The sequence below is a fragment of the Macaca mulatta genome, chromosome 14 (assembly GCF_049350105.2).
Source record: "Macaca mulatta isolate MMU2019108-1 chromosome 14, T2T-MMU8v2.0, whole genome shotgun sequence".
Lineage (NCBI taxonomy): Eukaryota > Metazoa > Chordata > Mammalia > Primates > Cercopithecidae > Macaca > Macaca mulatta.
Genome location: NC_133419.1, coordinates 69,795,298 through 69,814,305, shown reverse-complemented (window position 1 = coordinate 69,814,305; position 19,008 = coordinate 69,795,298). Strand labels below are relative to the sequence as shown.

General features: G+C 37.0%; 1 protein-coding gene across 1 annotated transcript; it reads left to right on the top strand.

Annotated features, from left to right (window-relative positions):
- Nucleotides 1-12,884: 12,884 nt before the first annotated feature.
- LOC114672152 (olfactory receptor 52P1-like) lies at nt 12,885-17,200 on the top strand. Its single transcript, XM_028832915.2, has one exon. The coding sequence runs from the start codon at nt 12,885-12,887 to the stop codon at nt 13,863-13,865; it is 981 nt and encodes a 326-aa protein (XP_028688748.2). The 3' UTR covers nt 13,866-17,200.
- Nucleotides 17,201-19,008: the final 1,808 nt, after the last annotated feature.

Below are 19,008 nucleotides of genomic sequence, written 5' to 3'. Positions count from 1 at the left end.
AAAATGGGAAAAACGGGAAAGGTATCTCATGTTCATGGATTGAAAAAATTACTATAATAAGTAGTATAGCATAGTTATACTATCCAATGTAATTGGCAGACTCAGTGCAATCACTGTCAAATACCAAAGGCATTCTTCCCATAAATAGAAAAAACAATCCTAAAATTTGTATGGAACAAAAGGCCGTGAATAATCAAAGCAATCCTAAGAGGGTGAAAGAAGCTAGAAGTATCATACTACCTGACTTCAAAATACAAGTCTAGATTAACCAAAATATCATGGCAGTGGTATTAAAACAGACACATGGACCAATGGAACTGCATAGAGAACTCAATAATAAATTCCCAAACTTACAGCCAAGTGATTTTCAACTAAGGCACCAAGAATACACATTGGGAAAAGGAAATTCTCTTCAATTAATGGTGCTGAATAAACTGGATATTCATATGCTGAAGAAAGAAACTAGACCCTATCTGTCATCGTATATTAAAATCAACTCAAAGTGAATTAAAGACTCAAATGTAACACTAAAATCTATAAAAATACTAGAACAATATGTAAGGAAAAAGCTTCATGACATTGGAATGGGTGAAGATTTTATGGGAAAGACTTTAAAGCGCAGGTAATGAAAACAAAAATAGGCAAATGAGATTATATCAAGTGAAAGAGCTTCTGCACAACAAAGGAACTAACAGAATGAAGAGACAACTTGTAGAATGGGAGGAGGTATTTGCAAACTATCGATCCCACGAGAGATTAATATTAAGAAAGTACAGGGAACTCAACAGCAAAAAACAAATAATTTGATTAAAAATAAGCAAAGGATCTGAGCAGACTTTTTTTTTTTTAAAGAAGACATACAAATAGCCAAGTATGGGAAAAAAAATGTTCAACATCGCTAATCATCAGGGAAATGCAAGTCAAAACCACAAAGAGAGATAATCTCATTCCAGTTAGAATGACTACTATTAAAAAGGCAAAAAGCAACAAGTGCAGGCAAGGATTTGGAGGAAAGAGAACTCTTTAATTGTTTTTTTTTTTTAAATTTTACTTTAAGTTCTGGAATACATGTGCAGAATGTGCAGGTTTGTTACGTAGGTATAAATGTGCCATGGTAGTTTGCTGCACCTATCAACCCATCGTCTAGGTTTTAAGGCCCACATGGATTATGTTATTTGTCCTAATGCTCTCCCTCCCCTTGACTCCCATCCCCCGGCAGGCCCTGGTGTGTGATGTTCCCCTCCCTGTGTCCGTGTCCATCTCATTGTTCAGCTCCCACTTATGAGTGAGAACATGTGGTGTTTGGTTTTCTGTTCCTGTGTTAGTTTGCTGAGAATGATGGTTTCCAGTTTCATCCATGTCCCTGCAAAGGACATGAACTCATCCTTTTTAATGGCTGCATAGTATTCCATGGTGTATATGTGCCACATTTTCTTTATCCAGTCTATCATTCATGGGCATTTGGGTTGGTTCCAAGTCTTTGCTATTGTAAATAGTGCTACAATAAACATACATATGCATGTGTCTTTACAGTAGAATGATTTATAATCCTTTGGGTATATACCCAGTAATGGGATTGCTGGGTCAAATGGTTATTTCTGGTTCTAGATCCTTGAAGAATTGCCACACTGTCTTCCACAATGGTTGAACTAATTTACACTCCCACCAACAGTATAAAAGCATTCCTATTTCGGAGGAAAGAGAACTCTTACATGCCATTGGTGGGAATGTAAATACGTAGAGGCATTATGGAAAACAGTAAGGCATTTTCTCAAAAAACTAAAAACTAGAAGTACCAGATATGACCTAGCAATTATAGTGCTGAGTATCGAAAAGAAAAAAATCAGTATGTCAAAAACATTAATACATCTGAACTCCCATGTTTTTTGCAGAATTATTCACAATAGCTAAAATATGGAATCAACCTAAGTGTCTATCAACAGATGAATGGATAAAGAAAAGATGGTATATAGACAAAATGAAATACTGTTTAGCCGTAAAAGTAAATGAAATTCTGTCATTCATGGCAACATAGATGAGGTTGGAGGACATTATCTTAAGTGAGATAAACCAGGCACAGAAAGATAAAAATCACGTTTTCATTCGTATTTTGCAGCTAGAAAGGTTGCTCTCAAGCAGAGTAGAAAGATGACTATAAGGGGCTACGAATAATCAGTGGAGCATGAGATAGGAATATGTTGGTTAACAGATACAAACTTACAATTTGATAGAAGAAATACATTCTATTGTTCTATAGCACTGTAGGGTGACTATAGTTAACTCTAATTTATTGTATATTTTCAAATAGCTAGAAGAGATTTTTGAATGTTCTCAATGCAAAGACATAATAAATGATTGAGGTGATGGATATAATAATTACCTTAATTTGATTAATATACATTGTATACATGCATTGAAATGTTACTTTCTACTGCATAAATATGTACAGTCATTATACATCAATTAAATATAAAATAAAAATTAAAAATATGGAGGTATTTAAATATCATTTTTAACTCAATTTGGTATTTATGTAAGGTTTTAATGATAACTAAAATATGTAAATTATTATTTAATTTGTTACATGAAGACCCTATCATTTGAAATAGTGTAAGACTTTGGCAAGTAAGATCCTTTAAAAAGATATCAGTTATTAGAATTTTATGGAATTAAACATCACTTTATATTTTTATAATATTTAAAATAAAATATTGATATATTAAAAAATGTAGGACATTTAGAAAGTTTAAATTATGAGAACTTAACTCAGTTTTGTATAAACTAGTATATTGTGTTATTATCATGGCTTGGTAAAATCAAAGAGAAAATGTAGAGTTGAGGTTTTTAAACAATTAATAATTTAATGTATCCCCAATTTATCTAGTCAACAGAAATATTGACCAACTTTTTTAAAAACAAAATTCATAAACCACTATGTTTATGAAACAATGTTAAGACCTCTTTAACTCATGTAGAAAATCTGCATCTTGCTGAAGAAAAGGCCTTTGACAAAATTCAACAGCCCTTCATGCTAAAAACTCTCAATAAATTCGGTATTGATGGAACATATCTCAAAATAATAAGAGCTATTTATGACAAACCTACAGTCAATATTATACTGAATGGGCAAAAACTGGAAGCATTCCTTTTGAAAACTGGCACAAGACAAGGATGCCCTCTCTCACCACTCCTATTCACATAGTGTTGGAAGTTCTGGTCAGGGCAATCGGGCAGGAGAAAGAAAGAAAAGGTATTCAGTCAGGAAAAGGGGAAGTCAAATTGTCTGTGTTTGCAGATGACATGATTGTACATTTAGAAAACCCCATTGTCTCAGCCCCAAATCTCCTTAAGTTGATAAACAATTTCAGCAAATTCTCATGATACAAAATCAATGTGCAAAAATCACAAGCATTTCTATATACCAATAACAGACAAACAGAGAGCCAAATCATGAGTGAACTTCCATTCACAATTGCTACTAAGAGAATAATATACCTAGGAATACAACATACAAGGGATGTGAAGGACCTCGTCAAGGAGAACTACAAACGACTGCTCAATGAAATAAAAGAGGATACAAACAAAGGGAAGAACATTCCACGCTCATGGATAGAAAGAATCAATATCATGAAAATTGCCATACTGCCCAAGGTAATTTATAGATTCAATGCCATCCCCATCAAGCTACCAATGACTTTCTTCACAGAATTGGAAAAAACTATTTTAAAGTTCATACGGAAACATAAAAGAGTCTGTATAGCCAAGACAATTTTAACTAAAAAGAGCAAAGCTGGAGGCATCACACTACCTGACTTCAAACTATACTATAAAGCTACAGTAACCAAAACAGCATGGTACTGGTACCAAAACAGAGATATAAACCAATGGAACAGAACAGAGGCCTCAGAAATAACACCACACCACCTCAGAATAATGTCTACAAGCATCTGATCTTTGACAATCCTGACAGAAACAGGCAATGGGGAAAGGATTCCCTATTTCATAAATGGTGCTGAACACTAGTTAGCCATATGTAGAAAACTGAAACTGGATCCCTTCCTTACACCTTATACAAAAATTAACTCAAGATGGATTAAAGACTTAAATGTAAGACCTACAACCATAAAAACCCTAGAAGAAAACCTAGGCAATATCATTCAGGACATAGGCATGGGCAAAGACTTCATGACTAAAACACCAAAAGCAATGGCAACAAAAGCCAAAATAGACAAATGGGATCTAATTAAACTGAAAAGCTTCTGCACATTAAAAGAAACTATCATCAGAGTGAACAGGCAACCTACAGAATGGGAGAAAATTTTTGCAATCTATCCATCTGACAAAGGGCTAATATCCAGAATCTACAAAGAACTTAAACGAATTTACAAGAAAGAGACAACCCCATCAAAAAGTGGGCAAAAGATGTGAACAGACACTTCTCAAAAGAAGACATTCATGCAGTCCACAGACATATGAAAAAATGCTCATCATCACTGGTCATTAGAGAAATGCAAATCAAAACCACAATGAGATACCATCTCACAGCAGTTAGAAGGGTGATCATTAAAAAGTCAGGAAACAATAGATGCTGAAGAGGATTTGGAGAAATAGGAACGCTTTTGCACTGTTGGCAGGAGCGTAAATTAGTTCAACAGTTGTGGAAGACAGTGTGGTGATTCCTGAAGGATCTAGAACTAGAAATACCATTTGACCCAGCCATCCTATTACTGGGTATACACTCAAAGGATTATAAATCATGCTGCTATAAAGACACATGCACACGTATGTTTATTGCGGCACTATTCACAATAGCAAAGATTTGAAACCAACCCAAATGTCCATCAATAGTAGACTGAATTAAGAAAATATGGCACACATACCCCAGGGAATACTATGCAGCCATAAAAAAGGATGAGTTCATGTCCTTTGCAGGGACATGGATGAAGCTGGAAACCGTCATTCTCAGAAAACTATCACAAGGTCAGAAAACCAAACACTACATGTTCTCACTCATAAGTGGGAGTTGAACAATGATAACACATGGACACAGGGCAGGGAATATCACACACTGGGGCCTGTCAGGGGGTGGGTGGCTGAGGGAGGGATAGCATTAGGAGAAATAACTAATGCGAATGAGTTGATGGGTGCAACATACCAACATGGCACATGTATACATACGTTATAAACTTGCACGTTGTGCACATGTACCATAGAACTTAAAGTATAATAATAAAATTACCTACTGTGTACTATGCTTACTACCTGGATGATGGTATCCATATTCCAAACTTCAACAACATGAAATATACCCATGTAATAAACCTGCTCATAAACTCCCTGTATCTAAACTAAGAGTTGAAATTATTTTAAAAAATAAAATATAAATAAGAAGTGGGCAAATAACCTGAATAGACATCTGTCAAAAGCAGAAATACAAATGGCCAATAGGTACATAAAAAAGTTCAATATCACCAGTCATTCAGAAAATGTAACTGAAAACCACAATGAGATATCATCTTACCTCAGTTAGAAGGCTGTTATCAGAAAGACAAAACAATAACAGTTGCTGCTAAAGATGTGGAGAAAAGGGAGCTCTTATATACTGTTGATGAGAATGTAAATTTAGCCATTATGAAAAACAGTATGAACATTTCTTTAAAAACTTATAATAGAAATACTGTACAATCCAGAAATCCCACTACTGGGTATTAATCCGAAGGAAAAAATAATTAGTGTATCAAAAGGATACCTGCACCACATGTTTATTGCAACATTATTTATAATAGCAAAGACATGGCATCAATCTAAGTGTATCAACAGATGAATGAACAAAGCAAGTGTGGTATGGTGGTATGTGCACAAAATGGAATACTATTCAGCCATAAAAATGAGTGAAATCATGTCATTTGCAGTGACAAGAATGGAACACTGTGTTAAGTGAAATAAAGCCAGTCAGAAAAACAAATATTGCATCTTCTCACTTACATGTGGGAGCTAAAAGTATATGTGGGAATTAATAGAGGTCGGGAGTAGAAGAATAGTTACCAGAGGCTGGGAACGGTGTGTGTGGGGTCAGGGGAATGACAGAGGTTGGTTAATGTTACAAACATACATTTAGATAGAAAGAATAAAATCTCACATTTGATAGCAGAATAAACTGATTATATTTAAGAACAATGTATTGTATATTTCAAAACAGCTAGAAGAGGTAACTTAAAATGTTCTCAACATGCAGAAATGATAAATATACAAGGTGTTTGATATCTTAACCACTGAGAATTGATCATTACACATTGTATACATTTAAAAAAGTATCACATGTACCCCATAAATATGTGCAAAAATTATGTAAAATGAAAAAACAGTAACAACAAAACAAAAGCTGAGAAAGAATTTTTACAGAATTCTTATTTGAATTTTAATTGTGCTTATGTTGAATTACTTTTGGAAAGGTCAGGGAAACAGGTGATTCTAGTTTAGGAGTATTGGAATGACTATCTATATATCTTTATCTAGATATTCAGTACTATGTATCCAATTTGCTTTAGAAGATTTTAAAAACTAAATGATATCTGTGGGAGATAATAAAAAGATGATTACATAAATATATCTTGTCCCTCATGATCCTCTTACAACTTTATCTTTTCACTCTACTGAGAGGTTCAGGCTATGTCCTCCTGCCTTAAATATGGGCTGGCCTTAGTGATTAAATTCTAGTAAATAAAATGTGGTGGAAGTGACACTAAGTGATTCTGAAGCCAGGTAACAGAAGAAAATACAGTCTGGTTTTTCTCCTCTCCTTCCCTCTCCCTTTTTTTCCCCTTCCTTTCTTTCCCCTCACTCCTCCTCCTCTGCCTCTTTCACCTCCCTCTTCCTTCTTTGCCTCTTCTTCCTTCTTCTCTTCCTTCTCCCTCCTCCTGCTCGCTCTCCCTCCCTCCTCCTCCGCTGCTGCTGCTTCTTTTCTCCTCCTCTTCCCCCCTCCTCCTCCTCCCTCCTCTTCTCCCTCGTCCCTCCTCCCTCCTCTTCCTTCCTTCCTTCCTCCTCCTCCTTTCTTCTTCTTCTTCTCCTCCTCCTCCTCTTCCTCCTTTTTCCTCCTTCTTCTCCTTTTCCTTATTCTTCTTTCTCAGTAGCCTTTAATTCACATGTAAAACATCTAGCTTCCCTAAAGCTGCCATAATGTTATACTCAGAGGGAGAGAGATGAATGAGGATTCCCAGGTACACCAGGCTTTAGCTATTTGAATCTTTCCAGCCCAGGCACTAGACTCTGTAATGAGTCAACCTTCAGATAACTCAAGCCCTCAGCCTTTGAACTGCCCTGGCTGACACCAAATAGATCCAACCTTGAAGCTGTCCTAGTCAGCAACTTAGGAAAAAAAAATCTCAGCAATTTTAGACTGCTGGGTTCGGACTAAATTTCAATTTATGAACAAAATAAACATTGTTTTATGCTGCTAAGCTTTGGAATGGTTTATTATGCAACAATAAATAATTAAACCAATGTTTAGCACAGTTTTCCTTATGACCAATAATTATGTAGTGAAACGAAGAAAATATTTTCCAATTCAGTGATTATAGTTACCTGGAGTTAACCAAATGGCAAGTTCTGAGGAAACAACATCCCTCACAAGAGTACCTTTACTTCACATACCACCTGCAAATTTGGGGGCTTCCTACACCACCATTACTTCAGATCAACTGACTACAAATTTTGGGGCCATCATGGCCATCTTCAGATTCAATAACTTGCTAGAACAATTTCACAGATCTCAGGAAAGTGATGTAATTGCAGTATTACAGTAAAAAGTTTCAAATTAAATTTGTCAAAGAAAAGAGAAGCATAGAGTAGAATCCAGAAGGAGTTCAAATGTGGAGCTTCCAGTCATCCTTTCCCTGTGGAGTCATAGATGAGCGCTGTATTAGTTTGTTTTCACACTGTTGATAAAGACATACCCAAGACTGGGTAATTTATAAAGAAAAAGAGGTTTAATGCACTCACAGTTCCACGTGGTTGGGGAGGCCTCACAATCATGGTGGAAGGTAAAAGGCATGTCTCACATGGCAGCAGACAAGAGAAGTTGTGCAGGGAAACTCCACTTCATAAAACCATCAGATCTCATGAAACTTAGTCACCATCACAAGAATAGCATGGGAAAAGCCCACCCCCATGATCTGATTACCCCCTACCAGGTTCCTCTCACAACACATGGGAATTGTGGGAGCTACAATTCAAGATAAGATATGGGTGAGGACATGGCCAAACCATATCAAGTGCCATCTGTTCCTCTTGGTCATGATGTGTTGCTATACACACACAATATCGGTAACCAGAAATTCTCACTTGAGCCTTTGGTGTCCAGAGACTTTACAGAGGCTCGATCCCATACAGCTAACATGACTGACTTTTAATCTCTGGTCCCTCCAGAAGGTTGGGCTAACATTTATAGTCTACAGTTCCTTTTCAGGTTGGAACTAATATGACAGGGCCCAAAAGACCACATCACATTGCTAGACTGTCTGGTGGTCAAAGCCCCAGGCAAAAGCGAAGTCGTTTTTGTCAGGCAGAACGACAGGCCAGGGGGCTTGGAGATCACCTCCCAGTAGCAGAAGGCAAGGGTCAAATGTTTCTTTGGGGAAACTTAATTTTTCAGTACATAATAACAATTCTAAAATGATTTGTTTGGTCATTTACATTGTTTCAACTTTTTTTGTAGTAAAGAGGGAAAGAAATAATTTTCTTTAAGACATGGACAGACATTGTATACCTTCTCCTACCACTGCTATTCAATAAGGTTTTGAAAGTTTAAAGTGACATAATAACACATTAAAAAGGACTGGGATTTTAAGAGTCACAAAGGAAAAAGAAAGTTTCATTGCTAATGAATGACATGAATTTTCTACAGGGAAAACCCATGACACTCTAAAGATAGATTTTTGTAACTAATTATCTTTTAAGAAATTTGCTGAGTTTGAGGTAAATCATTAATAAACACAATTAATTATACTGTTATATAAAGTAGCCATTGGAAATATATATTTTAAAAGTTATAACTGATTATAGTGACAAAATATATAAGGTACTTACAATGAACAGAAACAAAATGTACATGGAACCTATGCCAAAACAGGAAAGCAATTGAAATATATTTGCTAAAGATCTATTAAATAAATGAAAATATATATTAAATATGTATTTAATATGTATTGCAAATTCGAATCAACTACTTTTGAGATTGAATTATTAATATTTAGGAAAGTTAGACATATGCATGATCTTCAACCCAGGAATTTCACCCCTAAATGTATGCTCTAGAGACATGCCTCAGAAGTAAGGAAGAATTTAATAACATTACAATAATTGTAAATAACCTAAAAATTCTTCAAAAGGAATGAATAAACTAAATATAATATCTTCATTTAAATAAATGAATGAATTAAACATAGTGCCTTAACTCAATAAAATATGGTATCTCGCATATAGTAGTAATAAATACACTGTATAGAAGCAATAAGTACTTACCCAGAACTACATCAACATGCATCAACATGAATGTATCTCACATAATGTTGAACAAACTTAACATGCAGAAAAATGACATGACATAACATCATTTAAATACAGAAATTATTCTCTAAATCACTATGCATTATTTTAGGATTTATATATGTAGTAAAAGTAAAAATAAGTACAAAATGTTATGGGAATGATGATGCAATTCATTTCTAAAGGATTAAGAAACCACATATGCCACCTGGATGAGCTGTACAGAAGGTTTTCCTGCTTTTTTTTTTGTAATATCATGTATCTTAATATATATTATGTATACCTGGATGTATGGTATATTATTAGTTATAACTTTTGTGTGTTCAAAATATGTTAGAATAGAGGTAAACTACATTTGGCATTGGTAGACAGGAAAATATCATAAGTGATGTAAGAAGGCTCCAAACAAAATGAATTATTGACATTCATTTGGACTTTCTCTGAATTTATACACTCATTTAAGGAGCAGATATAGCTTTTGCCACTTAGTTATGTTTTTGATTTTTATATATAAAAGAAAAGAAAAATGAGTAAGAGCTCATGAAGTAGGATATACTTTTTGATTATTTTTACATGAATTTATGTATCTGCTTATTTATTACATAGTCACTCATTTAACACTCTATGTGTACTATGCACCCAACATATTAGTGATAAGAATACAGGATTTGGGGATATGGTCTATTATCCCAGGTTGGTGTAATTATACAAATGGTGAGGTTAAAAATTTCTAATGGAGAAGTAAGAGCCCACTGGACAATAGCAAAGGGCCTCTGATAGAGCACTGGGGGGATATTTTGCAAGAAAAGTTTCTTTAACAAGTCGTATTCAGGGATTTGATAGGACCATTGATACGGAAGTGAGAGAACAATGCATTTGACTCTTTGGTTGCCACCTATTACTGTCTTTCATTAGGACCACTACAGGGCAGCAAGGAAAGAAATAACAGAGGACAGAATTTCTCAATGTGATTAGAGCCAAAGCTTTCTGCAGGAGACAGCTGCAGACTGTGGATATGTACCTCTAAGCAAGGGTACCTGTGTTTGTGTTTAGTAGATTTTTCTATTGTTGTATTAATTGTCGCAGGCCATTTAATTTGCCACTCACTTTTCACTGCCATTGCTTCCCTCTTACTGACATCTGGCTCTGAACGAAGTCTCTTCACAGAACTTATCTGTAGACAGAACTTACACTACATCAGGATTTAGAATCTGGCTCTCTGACTTCCACTTTTATGTAGGCTTTGCAAGATTTTGTGACTGTTTATTTTGTGCATTTTGCAGTGGTCTTGGCAAAGTACTTTTTGACAGAAATTAATAACATCCTCTGAAGCAAAGAAATCTAGCTGTCTCTGAATTCAGAAATTGGAGAGATGCTGAGGCTCAGAGGCCATGAGGATGGATTGCAATGGATTGCCAAAGATGCCCTGAGGAATGCCTAGGGCAAAATCTTAGGCCTGGGACAAAGGTTAGAGACCAAAACCCAGAAAAATGCCAGAGATAGATAGAATTTGAGGCTGCTAACACTATTTTGCCAGGATATCCATCAACAGAAGTTTTACCTCTGATGACTTAATTGGCGTAATTACCCCAGCCACAGAATAAGCATCTCCTTGGCTCCCACACCTACACATGCTTGGGAATGAGGGCTGTTAGAATGCCCAAACTGCTAGTCCCCAGTCTAGTGCCAGATTCAATTTTGTTTTAAAAATAATTTTTATTGTGTATATTTAAGGTATACAACACAATATTATAACATATCTGTATCAGTAGTATATATATGTTCCACTATAGTGGAACAAATTAACATATTTATCATCTCTCATAGCTACCCATTTTTTCCCCATGTAGCAAAAGCAGCTACAATCTACTCATTCAACAAAAATCCTGAATACAATATACTGTTATTAACTATAGTGCCCATGTTGTACATTAGGTGTTTTGATTTGTTCATTCTGCATGGTTGCTATTTTGTATCTTTTGACCAATATCTTTAGTTCCTCTCTGTGTCCCCAACCCTGGTAATCATTTTATTTGCTGCATGTTTGACCCCCCTTTTTTCCAAATTTCACATGTAAGTGAGATCATGTGGTATTTGTCCCTCTGTGACGAGCTTATTTAATTTATTTTCATCTCCTCCGGGTACATTTATGTTACATCAAATGCAGGATATCCTCTTTTTTTAAGCTTGAATAATATTCACATTGTACATATACTCCACAGTTTACTTATTTATCCATCCATCCATTGATTCAGTTTTAACTTCACCCTCTCTCTCTTCAAACTCCTCCAAGATTGGCAAAGACTGGAACATTTCCTGAATTCCTAAGATTAATTACCCTCATCTCTTGGGAGCTCAGGCAACCTCCAGGGTCAGTTTTACACATAATAATAGTTGTGCCTTGTGTGTTGGGACGTGGAAGATTGGGGTTGGCAGAAGTAAGCAAAGAGCTAATGCTGGACACCCTGAGGGCCTTTACTTAGGTTATTTAAAGGATCACACCATGGATTCTGGGTGCCCAGAAGTGAAGTGTGGAGAGATGCAGGGCCACAAGTGTGCTCTCCAAGAGTCATATGGGTGTTTAAGATATACCTTCATACACATGTACACACTCATACATACACATTCTCAGAAGGTGTCTGGAACCAGCTGCCTATCCTCTCACTACCTTCCTTTCAGGTAAGTGTTCTAGGTGAAGGTGGGCTTTATGTTCACATTCTGCTGAGCTTTAGCTGTCCAGCACCCGTTGCCTACTTCATTCCTCCTCATCATTGCACCATTCTCATCAATAAGGTTCCCACTTCCTCATATCCTGTATCTGCTGAAAATGTGCATTCCTTAATGTGTATTCCTTAATTTTTGGATGCAGAATTCTATTATAAGCTTTTAAATTATCTTAATTTTTAAAAATCTGTTTTGTTGAATACATTTCATCTTTTGGTTTCTGAGAGGGGTATATTGCATTTTGTCAGCTTCTCTTTGTATTCCTTGCATTTTTGCTGTACATACTTCAAGTTCTGTTCTTGAAGTTGATACATGTTTATTTCTTAATATATTAAAATTTATTTAATACAATATTTTATTAATGAATAATGAATCATTTTGTCCTTAATAAAAACATTTAGCATAAAATATATCCTGTTGGATATTATTACAGTTATACTTCATTATTGCTACTGTACTATTACAACTATACCCTATGATACATAACATCATGATTTCAGAATCATTTTTGTGTATAACATTTCAATCTTTGTTTTCCATGTTGAGACTCTTTTTTTAAATTGAAGCTCATATAGCCTCTTTATTGTTCTCCACAGGTACTTCAGCAGGGTGCCACCATGACTGCTTGCAATGCCTCACAGGGCCACCCTTCTTTCTTCATTCTCCAAGGCATTCCTGGCATGGAGGACAAACATAGATGGATATCTATCCCCTTCTCCTCCATGTATTTCATTACGGTGCTCGGGAACTGCACCATCCTCCTCACTGTCTCCACAGAGCGCTCCCTGCACAAACCCATGTTCTTGCTCCTTTGCCTATTGGCCCTCACAGACCTGGGCATGTCCACTACCACCATTCCCAAGGTGCTGTGCATTTTCTGGTTTCGCCAAAGTGAGATCAGCTATGAAGGATGCCTGGTTCAGCTGTTCTTCATCTACTCCATCTCTGCCATGCAGTCAGCTATCCTGATGACCATGGCCTTTGACTGCTATGTGGCCATCTGCAAGCCCTTGCACTATGCCACCATCCTTTCCAATAGTCGCATTGGACTCATTAGCTTAGTGAGTTTGGTGAGAGCTATTCTCTTTATTCTCCCCATGCCCATCCTCCTTCAGCAAATGCCCTATCATGCCAATCATGTCATCCCCACCACCTACTGTGAGCACATGGCTGTGGTGAAGATGGTTTGTGTAGATACTACAGTCAACAGGATATATGGCCTGGTGGTGGCCTTGTTGGTTGCGGGGCTAGATCTCTCAGCTATTGCTTCATCATATGTGCTAATCATCCAGGCTATAATGTGTCTCTCTTCTAAGGAAGCCCATCACAAAGCAGTCAACACCTGCACCACACACATCTGTGTCATGCTTATTTCTTATACTCCCTCACTTTTCTCTTTTCTCACTCACCGCTTTGGCCGAGGCATTCCAGCCCATGTCCACATCATTCTTGGCAGCCTCTACTTCCTTATACCTCCAATGCTCAATCCTATAATTTATGGAGTGAAAACTAAGGAGTTCCGGGACAAAGTGACCAAATATGGTTGCTGGAAAAGAGAACCCACAACCACTGCCCGTGGTCAGAAACTTGTCTGGTAATCCAGCAGCTGTGAGGATGAGGAAGGAACGTTAAGTAGATGCAATTCCTCGGGGAATCAGCTAGTGGTAGAAATATGTCATGTTGTCACATTTAGCTGCCAAGATGTTTATCCTTGGTCAGAGAAGCTAAGGGACAGGAGACCTTCTTGATCTCAGTAATTCCGAAGCAAGGAAATTATCCTCACTGTGAAATGAAAATAATGACATTTGCTTTCTGTACCTGATAGAGGGGTTGGACAAATTACACGTTATAATGTCTGTAAAAGCACTTTGAAGAACACATGCTGAACACATGTAAGATGAGGTAGAATGTTTCCATGTGGAGAGAACATATGAGCACCCAATAACTTGCCCAATATCCAATCAATGAGTTGTAGAATGCTACTTACTTTGCCAAGATAAGGCTAAGTTGTGTGTGTGTGTGTGTGTGTGTGTGTGTGTGTATTTTTGTGTTCAAGTGGAAGGTAAAATGGAGAAGATTGCTTAGGGGAGTCAAAAAGGACAATGGATGTTCAAAACTGAGTTTTGTCACTACGTTATACTTACTGCAGAAGCCTTACACTTGAGCAACGGAACTTACTGCTTCCTTTTAAGCCTAGGGAATATGTACAGAAAACATAATCTGAAATTCCCAGAGAAATTTCAAAGGAAAAGGAGAAAATGAGAAACTCTTACTCTTAAAAGGTGGATATGCATTCTAACAAATTGTATATTTATAACAATTCTTAGAGTCAACTGTTCTGCTTGTCTCAACTAATTCCAGCATATGACAAAAATCTTTTAGCAAAGAGAAAATTCTGAGAATGTTCTGTGAAGGGTCACAGTTATAAAAGTCAATTTTATATTGGAAATCTTGGTTACAGAATTCTGCCAGGCCATTTCTCTGGAAATCCAGGAAGAAATCATGAACAAGCACTTGGGGTGGTGTGCAGAGTTCAGATCGTGTGCCAAGATATGTGAAGACATTAAGTTCAGGAGATATTGTTTATCACTTCTAGACATTGATTTGGAAATATAGTGGCAAATATTGTAAGACACGTGAAGTTTGTAGCCTGAAATAGTTTAGGGTTTTTCATCATATCGTATAGCTAACATGTAAAGGCAGAATTCAGTGAAAATGACACCTACTTTAAAAGCCACATGACCACTATTTAAATGAGACTCTTAAAATGGCAGGAAAATAAACGAAATTTCTCCAAAGTGTTGTTCTAGTTATACTAATAGTTAAGGCTTGAAGTAAACAAAAAAATTAATAACATGGGCTGAGAAAGGTGGGATATCTCAGAGCTTGAAGCAAACAATTCAACCTTCAGGAGGAAAAAAAAAAAGAGAGAACTAATAAGAAGTGCCTTTTCTATAAATGAAAGACCAGAGATCAAGGAAAATTTGCACGAGCATTAATGGCTGAAGAACAGAGTACTGCTTGTCTGAAATAAGTACTAAGTACATATGTAAGCCACCACAAACCTACAAAGAAAAAAACGTCATCAGCAAAATGTTGTGGTTAACAATTGAAAACAGTCTGAGGGAATCATTAGCCTGACGATGTGGCAGCATACAACTTCCTGTTTGCTAAAATATCGAGTGAATTTGTTTGTTTGTTTCATCTTGTTGAAATAGGATTGAGGGACAAAAGCAGAGCATTCAAGTGCTATATGATATTATGATCTCTCATATATTTCCTTTTTCTTTCATTTTTTGATATTTTAAATAAAAATTTGAAGCCTTTTTTTTCCCTGAAATTATGAGCAAAAGATTTATTTACACCTGAGCACAGTATATATTGAGAGAATTATGCCACAAAAGCTGGTAGCAACAGCTAGTTCTGGGGAAACTGAGGAACTGAAGAAAATCAGAGAAAACACAGGAAGAACAGCCTGTTTGGTCTGCTCTTTCTTGCTTGAGTTCTTTTCTTTCCGCAAAAGTTTCGTTAATCTATCTTGTTAATAGTCAATGTATCTTGACTTTTTACTGCAGGATGAGTTTGATTCTTCTCTTTTTGACTTGTTGGAAATGTGACAGATGACACTAATATTAACCTACTATTTTTCTTTTTATGTCTGACATGGTTGGAATCGGTGTCCCTGCCCAAATCTTACTTTGAAATGGAATCCCCAGTGTTGGAGGTGGAGACTGGTGGGAGGTGATTGCATCATGGGGGTGGATTTCCCCCATGGTACTGTACTTGCAGTGGTGACTGAGCGCTCAGGAGACCTAGTTGTTTAAAAGTGTGTGGCACCTCGCCTCTCCCTCTCTTCCTCCTGCTCTGGCCATGTGAAGTGCCTGCTTCTCCTTCACCTTTCGCCAGGATTTTAAGCTTCCCCAGGCCTCCCCAGAATCTGAGTAGATGCTGCCATGCTTCCTGCACAGCCTGGATAATCATGAGCTAATTGTATCTCTTTTCTTTATAAATTACCCAGTCTTAGCTATTTCTTTATAACAATGTCTGAGTAGACTAATACAGTGTCTATAGAATTGTTCCTAGCTATGGAAAAGCTGGAAAAATGTTCATGTGTCTGATCTCTTGGTCAAGGTTAAATCACTTTCTAAGTGTCTGTTAGGTATTTGGAAGTTGAATTAATGCTCAGTCCACTTCTCTATCACTGTCTCCATCATATTTGGACAACTTGGGCCTTGAAATGGTCACAAGGCTCCAGATAAAAATATTATAAATAATTATATGAGTAATTATATATAATTACATATCAGTGAGAGGAGGGGCCAGCTGGGCTTCCTGGGTCGAGTAGGGGCTCAGAAAGCTGTAAAACTCATTCATTTCCTGCACCAGGACTTACTTCGGTCTTGGATGAATAATATTGAAGATACATGCTTACAATATTCCTAACACCAGGATTTGTGCATATGTTTTCTTCCCTAAGAAAGCTATAAACAGCGAAAATGTTGCTGTAAGCTTCCGTGTGTCCTCTCTCCCTTTCTCCCTCTCTCCCTTCCCCCTCCCCCAAAACTAAAAGGCATGTTAACTGCCCATTTTTCTGTGACCAGCAGAATTTACCTATACTCCCAATTCCAATTCCTTGTGAACATACTTTGTAAAGTCCTGTGAGATCCTGCCTCCTTTGCTATGCTGCTGCAAGGTCATAAAGTAGATAAAACCTAAGTTGCAATTCCGGTTTTTCTCAAAATCTAAGACACGTCACAAAATAATTCACTGCCTTTGTTTCTCACTCTGGAAACATCTTCCCGCCACACGTATTTCCTGCCTTAAAGAGTTTAAAAGGCAATTGTATAATTTAATTCTGGCTACCCGTTCAGGACCCCTTCCATGCTGTGGAAACTTTGTACTTTCACTTTACTCAATAAAGCCTACAACTTTTTCTCTCTTTTGGTCCGTGTCTCTATCACTCGCCATGGTCAGTCGCCACACCAATTCTTTGTCATGGTTAGGCAAGAACCTTAAACATTACATTAGTAATTATATAAATAAATAACTTCTAGTAAATTATTAGGGAGGTATCACCTTTAACTAGAAATGAAGGGATAAGGGCAGATTTTTCAGCATGGGAGAATCTAAGCCTGGTTCCCCAGAAAGCAGAACCTAAGGCAAAAGTTTGTATATTGGCTGCTTATTTGGAAATATGATCACGTAGGGTGAGTGCAAAACAAGCAGAGTGAATTAGGGAAGGAGGAAAAGCCAGTGCAAGGATTTCTTATCTAGCTAATCAGTGCTAGTGAAGACAGGTTTCCAATGTTGGGATGACCATCTGAAGAGCCGTATAAAACATATTTCAGAGGCTTAGTGTGGTGGCTCATGCCTGTAATTTCAGACTTTGGGAGGTCGAGGCAGGCAGATTGCTTGAGGTCAGGAGGCCGAGACCAGCCTGGCCAACATGACGAAACCCTATCTGTACTAAAAATACAAAAATTAGTCAGGTGTGATGGTGCACACCTGTATTCCCAGCTACTCAGGAGGCTGAGGCACGAGAGTCACTTAACCCAGGAGGCGGAGGTTGCAGTGAGCCAAGATCGTGCCACTGCACTCCAGCCTGGATGGTAGAGCGAGACTCTGTCTCAACAACAACAACAACAACAACAACAACAACAACAACAACAACATATTTCAGAAATGTTTTCCCAGGTACTGAAATAATTTTATCTACTAGCTTATGTGGGACTCAGGAGCTGCTTGACAGGTGTTAACTCCTTCATACTTCCAGGTTGTGTATGCATCAGTGCAGAGCTCGTTGCTGGAAGTGCTCCATCCAACAGAGTTAGGAAAGCCCCATGGCAAGCAGCTGTAGGTACTAGGCATGACCTCAGGTGGATTCTCAGATTATATCTGCATGGAAATCATCACAGCAGCAGTGGCTGAATAAGAAATATTGTCAAAGGGACTATGAAATGGTGTGTAATAATTGTCTAATGTAACAGTCTATGTGATGGAATTCTTACAGTACACCGTGGGCTTTCTTTGTGATTAATAGGGGCCTCACACCTGGAGCCCACTTCATTGAATTATTTATTTAATTTTTCAGCTATGAATACCAAAATCATCAGTCTTTTTTATTTATTAAGAGAATTTAATTCCACAAACAATAGCGGCCAATTCGCGTAACCTTAGAAAATAGTCTTTTAAAAATACTTAAAGGACACTCCGAGAAAGAAAAGAGCTTCTATAGGTATGCATAGTCCTCCTCAATCCTTATTTCATTCTCAGTCTTATTTTTCACCTAGAACTAAATAAGAATGATATCATTATTATTCTGCTGTTTATTTTTTGTCATTATTATTAAAGTATTTCTGTGTCCTTGGTAAAGCAATCAAATGCGATAGGAGACACAATGGAATGTAAAAGTCTTCCTTTGTTTCTATGTGGTTATATTTTATGGGTTTATGAAAAAGCTACAAATTTGATTCTTTGTAAAATATGATCAGGACAAAGGACTGACTTCGAATACTTAAATATTAATTCAAATGGTTAATATCAGAAGAACGGGGAGTGCAGTCAAGATCATGCAAAACACTACTGATTGTAATGGAAGAAAACTTCATTGGAGCTTAGGGGATTTTTATATGAACTGTGGACTGTTGATATCAGTTGTCATATGGGAGAGCTATACTTAAAAAACGGTTTGGTTTCAGGGAACTTCAATCTTGGACTGGTGAAATACACTTAGAATTTAAT

Excerpts from the sequence above, each read along its gene's own strand:
- LOC114672152 (XM_028832915.2), top strand. The coding sequence starts at position 12,885 with ATGACTGCTTGCAATGCCTCACAGGGCCACCCTTCTTTCTTCATTCTC.